The 11,218-nt window shown below is 42.1% G+C and overlaps 1 protein-coding gene across 4 annotated transcripts in view; it reads right to left on the bottom strand.

Annotated features, from left to right (window-relative positions):
* Positions 1-2,828: 2,828 nt before the first annotated feature.
* Positions 2,829-11,218, bottom strand: part of PPP1R17 (protein phosphatase 1 regulatory subunit 17) — a 45,606-nt gene continuing 37,216 nt past the window's right edge. For all 4 annotated transcript variants that reach the window (XM_065583730.1, XM_024107807.3, XM_024107808.3 and 1 more), the window contains one exon: positions 2,829-4,572. In XM_065583730.1, the coding sequence (XP_065439802.1) occupies positions 4,493-4,572 (80 nt within the window). In that variant the 3' untranslated portion in view covers positions 2,829-4,492. The remainder of the gene's footprint in view (positions 4,573-11,218) is intronic.

The following is an 11,218-nucleotide window of genomic DNA, read 5'->3' as shown; positions in this document are numbered from 1 at the left end:
AGCAGGTTTAGGGGCTAAGCCTTGCGCCTGGTGCAGGGAACACAGGGACTGCACTAGCAGTGAGGTTCCCCCACTACCCAATGTAATTGCTAAGATCTGAAATCACTAAGACGTGGGCTAATTCACAGAACCTGAGAATGCAGCATTACAGAAGTGGCAGTGAGTGGCCAGCGATAGCAGAGAAAACAGCACACCCATGGCCAACAGAGGCAGTGGCAAAGAAAACCGCAGCAACTGAGGAACTGCTTGTCCCTCTCCCCCACCTTTTCAGGGGTGGGAGGTGAACCTACACGAATGCAGCTCTGAATTCTGAATCCCCAATTTAATGCTGGGCTCCCTTTCCCTTTTAATGAAAGTTTTCTTTTGGTATACACAGACTCAGTGTTTGCGAGAGCGAAGTATAGCCCCTTTGAGGAATCCAGGCATTGTGGTTAATTTCCCCAAATTATCGGGTGAGGGCTCGAGCCAGTTCTGTTTTGTATTGTTAAAAGGAACCCCTAGATATTTAACCCGGCCCTTGTTGCTGCTGATACCACCTGGCAAACGGTTACATACATATTGGCCCTGCCAGTGAACATAGCGAAATTTCCCAAATGGAAATGACTTTCCAGTTGCTCAAATAGCTTTGTAGGTGGAAAATAGTAAATGCACATTTGACAATTTATGAATATGCATAGTTTTTAAAATGAACTACACCTAGCGGTTTATTCAGTGGCTTTTTATTGCTAGCTTTTGCATTGGTCTATATGGGGATGATACATTTAGATGTGAGGTGTCACTGCGGATGTAACTTCTGCTTAAAATATGGACAGTGCTTAAAGTGTAAATGGCTTGTGTTGAACTAGGTTAACATGTCTGAGCTTTTGAAACAGGCACCTTCAGAAAAATGAAGCCAGTTTCTCCCTATTTTCACCCCTGCCCTGTGGTGTTAAAGGCTTACCCATCTAAATGTCTACATCTTCCTCGTCGCCATGGCGGCTCCGTGGGAGACCAATCCACAGACATCTGTAAGGGGCACGCTCCACACATCAGGAAAGGCTGCATTATTGGATGAAAATGTTCCTTTTGAAGTCATGCGGAGGAGATACTGTTGAAGCACATTTATTTTCAGTTGGATGAGATGTCTTGGGATCCACACTGCTACCCCGGAACTTGACCCAGCAGCCTGGCAACAACATATCTGGGTTTGGCAATGAGACTGGAACTTTCACTTTCCTGGAGACACAGGGCTCAGGTCTTCAGTGCTGCAGCTGAGGGTTGAGACAGCAGCTCTGAGTTACCCCTCGGCTGCTAAGCAGGGTAAGCAGCTCTTTTGACTCATGATGTAAATTGAGAGGAGCAAGTGTTGGAGGGTCAGCGCTGTACCCAGCAAGTGTTGGAGGGTCAGCGCTGTACCCAGCAATTGCCATGTGGCATTCAGCAGCTGGCTGGGAGAAATACTGTTTTCGGAGAATCCCCAGATGCTTTTCTGTGTGAGTGACTGGCCTTTATGGCTGCTCTGGAGTGCACTCGGGTCAGGCAGTACTCCTGACTGGCAACAGGAGGAGCTGAAAAACTTTAGCAGTGCTATTACAGATGCCATTTGTATTCACATTATTGCACTTAAGTTCCTATGACCTGGCCACATACTTCCTCTACCTCTCAATACTCGCTTTCCCCCTACTCAGCAGTCCTCACATCAGTGTGGGAATAGAGCTACTTTGCATGAAGGCTGTTGCTCTCTGCACATCCTCAAGCAGTGCTCAACAGCCTGTAGGCTCCAGGATAATCAGCAGTTATACAGCAATCTTAGCAGCTCTGCTGTATCTCTGACATCAACAGAGTTAAACCAGGAATGAGTTTAGTATGGAGACTATAAGCTTCTTGCAGGTAGGTAAATTCATGACACACACAACCCTTAAACAGGCAAGAAAAGTGTGGAGAGTCCATACAGGTGTCTGGAGCTACTGCATGCTGCTGGGTTGTATTTCATAGGGCCTCCCTTTACTCCAAGGCTTTGGGAGAAGGGGTGGAGGAAGAGGAGAGGAAATGGCCTAGCTGATGTCTATCCATCCATCTTGATTCACTAAGTGGATCCCACGATATGTAGGCCTGAACTGCCAGAGCTGGCCACGTAGTAGCTCTGCTTCCACTTCATGTCATGGGGAGAACGTCATCATCCTGCTGCTGCTAAAAATACCTAGCTCTTATTTTATGCTTTTCATCAGTAGATCTCAAAGTGCTTTACAAAGGAGGTATTGCTATCCCCATTTTACAGATGGGAACTTGAGTCCCAGGGAGGTAAAGTGACTTGCCCAAGGGTCACCCAGCAGGATAGTAGCAGAGCCAGGACTAGAACACAGTCCCAGTCCAGTGCTCTATCCACTAGGCCATGCCACCTCATCCAGACACACTGCTTGGGCTACTTGAACTGTGATGTTCTAGGATCAAATACACAATTTCCCCACTGATTGTGACAATTGGAGTAGGGTGTGGGAAATTTTTCCAGTGGAAAAGGCGTGTTACATTAAGAAAGAGGACAGAGGTACAGATATTGCTGTCCCTCATTGACTACTTAAAAGAAAACTGTGAATAAAGAACCACAACCATGACCTACATAATAATAGCTCAAAAACAATTAGTGCATTGGCACTGTAGGTAGACCATATGAGGAAATTAATTGTAACTTGAATTGCAAAGCATTATCTGTAAAATACACTCATTGCTCACCATATATTAATAGTTATTTGATATGTGGGTTTCTGTTAATATTTTAATCTACTCTATACATTAATATTCAGAAAAAAATACCTGTCAAATAGCCAATTCATAATTTCTAGTCCACTGTACAAGTTTAGCTATGTAATTTTTATGGTATTGTCACTGATTTACCATACAAGGTATACATTGCCTCTAAATATTTATTAATGAATTGAATGCTCATGAATGTTGTGGATCAATAGCTTTGGAAACTGAAGTCTCAGGTATAGCAGAAGTAGCTATATTGTAAGATTCCTTACAACCAGCGTTCCTCAGCCCTCTTAATAGGGTGACCAGATGTCCCGATTTTATAGGGACAGTCCCGATTTTTGGGTCTTTTTCTTATATAGGCTCCTATTACACTCCACCCCCATCCCAATTTTTCACATTTGCTGTCTGGTCACCCTACCTCTTAAAAAGGTAAGCATGTTGGACAGTAAGAGGATAATTGAATTCAGTCTGCTAGGCTACACAGTCTTTGCTCCCTCTGCTGAGATTGTCAAGGACTCAATAAAGGACAGATTGATGTTAATAGGGTTGGAGCTTTGTACAGGTGGATACCTAGTAGGAACAACCATGAGAACACCCAGTTTTTACACACAGACCATCTGTTTTGTGTCACATTCTTTAGGTACCTAGTTCTATTTGTTTGAACTATATTGATTGTAATTGTCTGTGACTCACTGTGAGACATTTTATATGAATTAACTTGTAAATTACTGTTACCACAAAATATTGTGAAAACATTGTGTATGATTATCTCTGAATTCTCCAACAAAGATTTTTAATCTTAACAGCACCCCCTAACAGGCTAGGTTTCAATTAAAAGCACTTACCAAAACAAAACATGCAGATTAAAAGATCAGCTACCCAACTAGTTCATATTCCACCAACTTTGGAAAAAGAACTTCGATGCTAAAAATTCAATAATACATACTAGTATAAATTACAAATGTTGCACTTCTAGGAAGCTTCTTTTCTGATAGCAGTGTGCTTTGTAATATTTAAGGTTTCAAAGTTGATGGCTCTTATGAGGTACTAATTTTTGGTATTAGAGCAAACTCACAGGTTATAACAAAGGAAAAAAATACAAATATGGGTACTGAACTTATACTGTACATGCAAGAGACATTTGGATTCAATTTTAGGACCTGTTGACTTGATTGTTCACTTTTATGCTAGTGTAACTTCACCTTAGTCACTGATATTCCACCAGAGTAAAGCTGGTGTAATGAAACACAGAATCAGGACACAAACACACATTAAAATCTTTAGCCAAATTTTCACAACCATGGGAAAAGGGGGTGGTGGTGTAGAAGCTGGCCTACTTCTGCCCGGTGCTGTCCTTTTGTGGGATAGACCTATAGCAGCTCTCTTCTCAAGAGAAGCCTGTTGTTAGTTAGTGGGTGTCCCACACTCACAGCTCCCACCCTGTTATGTGGTGCTAGCTGGCATCCCTTGTGGCCACTGTTAGAGATGTCCAAAAATTTTTTTGTCTTCAGATGGGATCAGCGTAGAAAAATTCTGCATGATAGGGCTAGATAATACAAGATCTTTCTTCCAACCCTAACCACAAGTCTATTTACTTTCATCTTTTCCAATGCTAGCCATTTACAGATAAGCATTTGGTACTAGCTTAAATGCAGTGCATGCTTTCAAAAATTATTTATAAAAACAAATGGGCTTTGTTATATGCTACCATTTTGAATGATCTGGAATTATTTACAATAGTTTTGGAGATATCACAATAATCTTAAATAAGGGTTTTTTCGCCATCCTTTTCATCATCTTCCACAATCACTGTCTGCTTTTCTTCTTTAAGCAAGTTAGTACCTTAAACAGGAAAAAAAAAATTAAAACAAACTAAAAACTAGACGGGTTAACATATTCATTGTTTACAAGGGCCTAATTTTCCTATCCTTTCCAATTGTTTGACACTCAGTGGAGTTGCTTCTGATTAAATTTGGATAATCAGGCCCCTAATATTTAGTAAACCTGAAACTCGTGTCTGTTTTTGTACTTTGTAATTACAATTATTGGACATTCTCACACACTGCTGATACCTGTTCAAATAACTAGCACATTGTGGTTTATTCTCAGAAATCTTCTGGACTGTTTATTACTTAGATTTTGCAAATGCAGATTCCAGAATGGGCAAATGCTGAAAGACTTAACAGCCAGCTCCCACACATCCAGTATCATCCCCACTGAAATGAATCTAATGGCAACATGTTGCATATGTAAATAAAAATATGAACAGGCTCCCATGCATTACCAAAGACATTGTACCAGTACAAGCAATACTGAGCTTTGTGAATTTGAACATGCATCAAAGAAGATCTGTCTGTAAATGAATACTAAGGATAATTAAGAAAACCACACACCCATTGCCAAGGCACTGGAGAACTGTACAGCTTAATATAGAGAGGAAGGATGATCTTGTGGTTAAAGCACAGGACTGGGATTCAAGAGATTTGGGTTCAATCAGCCACAGAACGCCTATGTGACCTATCATTTAATGTGTCTGTGTCTCTGCTTGTGAGCTCCCATCTTTTGTCTGTCTAGTGTATTTAGAATGTACAAACCTAGAGCCTAGAACAATGAGGCCCCACTACTGACTGGGGCCTCTATGCACTACAGTGATACAAATAAATAATAAAATATAATTAAAAAATGATGCCCCTAAAATGAAATGTTAAAATCAACCAATGGAATCCCACAGGCAAAGGCTCTACTCAATCCTTATTTTAGCTGAACTGGTTTGTTTTGCCCATTCCTATTTAAAAAAAAACAATGAATAGCCTCCACAGTATGTTTTATTTCCACTGTCTTTAGTATGGTGGCTAAAATATTCCATAAACAGGGTGAGGGGAAACCCGGACTTGAAGCCAAGCAAATCGCTTTAAGTCAGTCGCCTACCGTTTGCTGTCAGTGCGCTCCAACCTGCCAAGTTGTTCTGTCAAATTAACCCATTTTCTTTCTTTCTGTGTTGAAAGCCCTCTCATAATGAAGCAGTTCATGAAGTCTGAAAATAGCGCAAAGGAAGCTATGCCACACAGGAAGGCTTTCTTCAATTCTGGACACTCTTCAAGAGGTGAGGAATTAGGGACACAGATGATTGACCTAAATTACTATTTTGAATTCAGGTCTGGTTTTGTTTGTATGAGGTTTTTTACCAATTAGTTGATTTTATTGGGGGAGGGATGAAACTTCAAAAGGTAAGTGTGAAATATAATGGTGTGTCCTTCAAACAGCCATTGAGTGACTAATACTGGAAACTGGTAACAGGGAAGCCATTTTAAAGTGATGGAGAGAGAGAGAAATGTTCCACACCCAGGTTTCAACTCAGCCCCTAGCAAAAATTTTTCCAAAAATACAGACATTTATTTTTATCCCGTTATTTCTGCATCTTTTCCAAAATGTTCCCTGCCTGCAATGGAAGCTTATAATGTATAGCAAACAAAACTAAAGTTTAGAGCTATGATCTATAATCCTATCTCCAGTGCTTCTTGGTTCTTATCTGAGTTACAAAACAATAAGGAAAAAGCAAATGGGCTCCTAGCCAGACTATAGGAGCATCAAAATTACTCCGTGCGTGAAGCAATTCCACCTACCACAGCTAATTTTAGCAGAAATTGTCTTCAAGGCCCAGGGAGCTAGGCACAGCTGGAGGGTAGCAACAGGACTCAGCAGCCCAGCTATAAGGAGTTGTTGTCATTCAATAATCACATGCTCACCAAAATAGAGTGCAGTGGTGACTGAGAGTGCTCCCAAAATATAATCCTGGCGGGATTCCTGAAGCTGGTACAGTGTGTTATGTAGATCAAAAGCACAAGATAGTGTGGTCTAGATTGAATGTGCAGAGTGGTGGGATTAGTAACACCTGTGTGCTAATCCTGGCTCTGCTTACTGATTTAGTGTCTGGACAGGTCACTGAGCCTCTCTCCCATCTGAAAAATGGGCATCATAACATTCAGCATAGCTTCATACAGATGTTTTAAGGATTAATAGATTAGCCAGTATACTCTCTGAAGTATAAAGCAGCGCATAAATAAATACAAAGTAGTGGTAGTAGTTTACAATAGAACCTAGTGCTGATGAGAAATCTGTAACCCAACACTAGGCTATCAGTGGCTTCAGACTCTAAGGTCCTTGCCAGAGCTGTGCTGAGTACAGTTTAGCAAGGGGAGGTAGAGGATCTGTTGCCAGTCTTGTCCCTGGTGCACCTTAGAGCTTCCTCGGGGTGTTTATATCTGACTGTCTATCAATCATAGGGCAATTCCTGTCAAACTGAGGCTGGTGAGGGGATGGTGTAGAGCTGCTTTGCTGGTGCTACAACATGCAGAGACTTCCTCTGTGTACCGCGGTGTTTCTCAAACTGGGGCTGCCGCTTGTGTAGGGAAAGCCCCTGGCGGGCTGGGCCGGTTTGTTTACCTGCCCCGTCCGCAGGTCTGGCTGACTGTGGCTCCCACTGGCCGCAGTTTGCTGCTCCAGGCCAATGGCAGCTGTTGGAAGCGGCGTGGGCTGAGGGACATACTGGCCCCGCTTCCAGCAGCTCCCATTGGCCTGGAGCAGTGAACCGCGGCCACTGGAAGCCGCGATCAGCCGGACCTGCGGACGGGGTAGGTAAACAAACCGACCTGGCCCGCCAGAGGCTTTCCCTACACAAGCGGTGGCCCCAGTTTGAGAAATACTGACAAAGGAGAGGATGAGGGCTTGAGAGTGTGGTTTTATAATTATCTCAAATATCCGTTTGTCAGGAACAGCTTTGCCATATTCACACGAATATTTACATTCTTGTCAAAACCTGCATTTGCAGAGGGCTCTTCAGAAACCCTTAAGTTAATTGAATATGCTGCTAAGTGAGGCTAGCAATAAAAGGTGTTTCAAATCTGATGCAGATCATTTATGGTCATGGGTGGGAGCTACATTAGAATTGTGGTTACATTGGCCCAGATCCTTGAAGGTACTGAGGTGCCAAACTCACAACAATGGAGATCAGGGCCATTTTCCCTTCTTTATTCCATCAGAAGTCCAAGATGTGGGCTGATTTGATTTATTTGCTATTTAAATAGCTTTTGCTTTTCTAAAGTGATGCATGTCTATAAATGTTTTTGAAATGCAAGCATGTGACAACAACTAGTGGGGCAAGTTTTGTACCTGTTAATTATTTTTTAATGTCACTTACTAATGATGAACTTACATTTATCCATAGCATACTGGGGAAAAGACAGATTTTAAATGAAAGCATTGCTCCAGTAAGATTTGCATCTTGAATGCCACAGTAATTTATCAAATGCTTTGGACTTATTGCAACACACATGATCCCCTACCCATGAGTAGATTGGATGCACATGTATCTCTAACTATAAGGTTAAGATAAAATGAGGAAGGAATGGCAAATTTACCAGAACTCAGAATTCCTTTGAATGTATCTCCTGTTCTGCAGAGGAAGGATGGTCTTATGCTTTAGGCATGAGACTGGGACTCAGGAGACCGGCGTTGAATTCCCAGCTCTGCCAGTGACTTCCTATGTGACCTCGGGCAAGTCAATTAATCTCTCTCTGACTCAGTTCTTCAACTGTAATGTAGAGGTAATAATATTTCCTTTCCCCTTTTCCACTTCACGTTTACGTGTCTTGTTCACGTAGCTTGTAAACTCCTTGAGGCAGGGACTCTCTCTTAGGTGTAGGCACAGTACCCAGGACAATGGGTCCCTGATCTTCATTGGGATGTTTAGATGTATTAGAAGTAATAATTCTGGACATTATTGTGTTTTTGCATAGCTTGCTGGTATTGATCGTTGTGCTCTAGACTGAGTCCTATCCCTCTTTGGGGACTCGCTGAAGCCTTGGGCAAGACATTTAACCTCTGTGTGCCTCAGTTTCTAATCTGTAAATACTTATGTATTTCATGGGGGTGTTCTGAAGATTAGTCCATGTTTGTTAAGTGTTTGGAAGATGTAAAGTAGTATGGTCTTGATTCTGCCCCCCTCATTCCAGGAGCAGTCCTATTGAGAAGTGCGACAGAAACAGTCCCTAGAGAGTCTCTAGCCACCCCAAAGTGGATAGGACTGATCTCAAGTGATCAAGGACAGCTCATCAAAAATGGAGGGAGGAGCCAAGGGGAATGATTTTCAGCTCTATCTATGGGGAAAATGTTTGTGAAGACAGCTTTTAAAATATTGGTTAAGTAAGCTAAAATAGGTAGTGTTGGTTTGTAGTTTTGTTAATGCTTGATGCGTTGGCATTTAGTAGCAACTAGGGAGAAAAATAAAACCTAAAACTGGAACAACCTACAGTGCAAGTTATTGAGAGAGCACTGAGCATGGAATGTGCTACTTAGGCCACACATCCAGCAACAGCAATAATAGAGGACTAGGGACAGAAAGGCCCTTTTATGTTTGTTTGGTGCGAATAACCCTGCTAGGGCATCTGGGATTTGAGCCTATAATTGAGATTTTGTTTTGCACAGCTGTTCCACAAGACCTCATTTTATTTATTCTCTCCTTGCTGCCTTACTGGGTAACCCTAAAAGTAAATAAGTTGTAAATAGTGGACTAGTCCGCAGCCACAGCAAGTCATTCTCTCACTGCAAGCCATGCACCACTGCAGCCTACATCTAAATATCAGCTTTTTGTACTCCAGTATCCAACCTGAAAAGAAAATATGCTTCTTTGAAAGGGGAGACATTCAAACCTAGGCACACAAGCCACTCGAGCCATGTCACACACACAGAATATGCCACAGGGATTATTAGATGACAGATGAGCTCTGCAGGAGAACTGTACTCATAGAAAGGCAGCTGGGATGGGAATGCTGTATCTAGGGAGAGGCAGCAATGAGCAGGCTACTGGGATTGAATTCATAGGGGACTAAGGGGGCCTGATCATTCACCACTTTCTTAGTTTAGTTTCATGAAATGAAAATCAGTTGAGTCATGCTGGCATAAAACTTCAGTAATGCAGTGATAAATCAAGCCTGGGGTGTTTCATTTTCTATCAGCAGCCACATTCCTCAGAAATTGGACACATGCACCGATTTCTGTTACAGACCTGAAAGCCACTGCATTTTTCTTGTTTTACTTTATTCCCTTTTGGTATTTCTTGGCTGGCAAATCCTCTGGGGATTATAACCAAGTGCCTCTACTACTATATAACTTTCATTAACTTCCTCTATCATTTGCAAATTCTATTGGAACGAAAAAAGTAGTCTTCTAGGGGCAGAAATGGTAAAGGTCTTTAAACAGCCACTAGAGGCCCTATTTCTCACTTAAATGCTCACTAGAGATTGCTAATGCTAAAGAGGTAAATATTAAACTAAATGAATTTGGATGACAAATGTTGTTAGTCCTAGCTGAATCCTGCTATAGCAGATATTACACCTCTACCCCGATATAACACGAATTCGGATATAACGTGCTCCGGGGAGGCAGGGAGGGAGGAGGGAGGCTGCGCAGTCCAGCGGATCAACGCAAGTTCGATATAATGTGGTTTCACCTATAACACGGTAAGATTTTTTGGCTCCTGAGGATAGCGTTATTATTGGGGTAGAGGTGTATATTTACTGTAATGCTCATAAAAAGAAGTACATTGCTGTTTACTAAAAACAAGAACAAAATATTTTCAGTTTCACTTTAACTCCTTCATCTCTGCCATGTTCTGTGGATAAAATAACACCAAATACCTGCCACTTAAATAGCAATTTATGGGGGGAGATAGATAATGCTGCCCACTTCTTATTTACGTCACCTGAGAGTGAGAACAGACGTTCACATGGGACTTTTATAGCCGGCATAGCAAAGTATTTATGTGCCAGATATGCTAAATATTCGTATGCCCCTTCATACTTCGGCCACCATTCCAGAGGACATGCTTCCATGCTGATGATGCTCATTAAAAGAAATAATGCGTTAATTAAATTTGTGACTGAATTCCTTGGGGGGAGAATTGTATGCCTTCTGCTCTGTTTTATCTACATTCTGCCATATATTTTGTGTTATGGCAGTCTTGGATGATGACTGTGATTCACCCAGGCCAGTTGGGTACAGCAGAGCAGTAGAAGGCAGATATACTGGCCTCTGGATAAGCAGTTTTCTGTTCCCTAAGTGACCAGAGCAGGGGCTGCACTAGAGCAATCAGGAACCTGCTAGAACCAATTAAGACAGGCAAGCTAATTAAGACACCTAGAGCCAATTAAGAACATACTAGAATCAATTATGGGAGGCAGACTAATCAGGACACCTGGTTTAAAAAGGACCTCCCATCAGTTAGTGGAGGGCGTGCAAGGAGCAGGGAGTGAGAAGGCGTGGTACTGGAGGACTAAGTAGTACAAGCATGATCAGGCTTCAGGAGGAAAGTCCTGTGGTATGAGGATAAAGAAGGTGCTGAGGGATCTGGCCTGTTCCCGACCTACTAGGTGGTACACAGAGACAGCGGAGATTGTTCTCCCTTTTCCCCCATGCTGGCCAGTGATGAGGT

The sequence above is a fragment of the Chrysemys picta genome, chromosome 2 (genome assembly GCF_011386835.1).
Source record: "Chrysemys picta bellii isolate R12L10 chromosome 2, ASM1138683v2, whole genome shotgun sequence".
Lineage (NCBI taxonomy): Eukaryota > Metazoa > Chordata > Testudines > Emydidae > Chrysemys > Chrysemys picta.
This window is presented reverse-complemented; position numbering and strand designations above follow the sequence as displayed.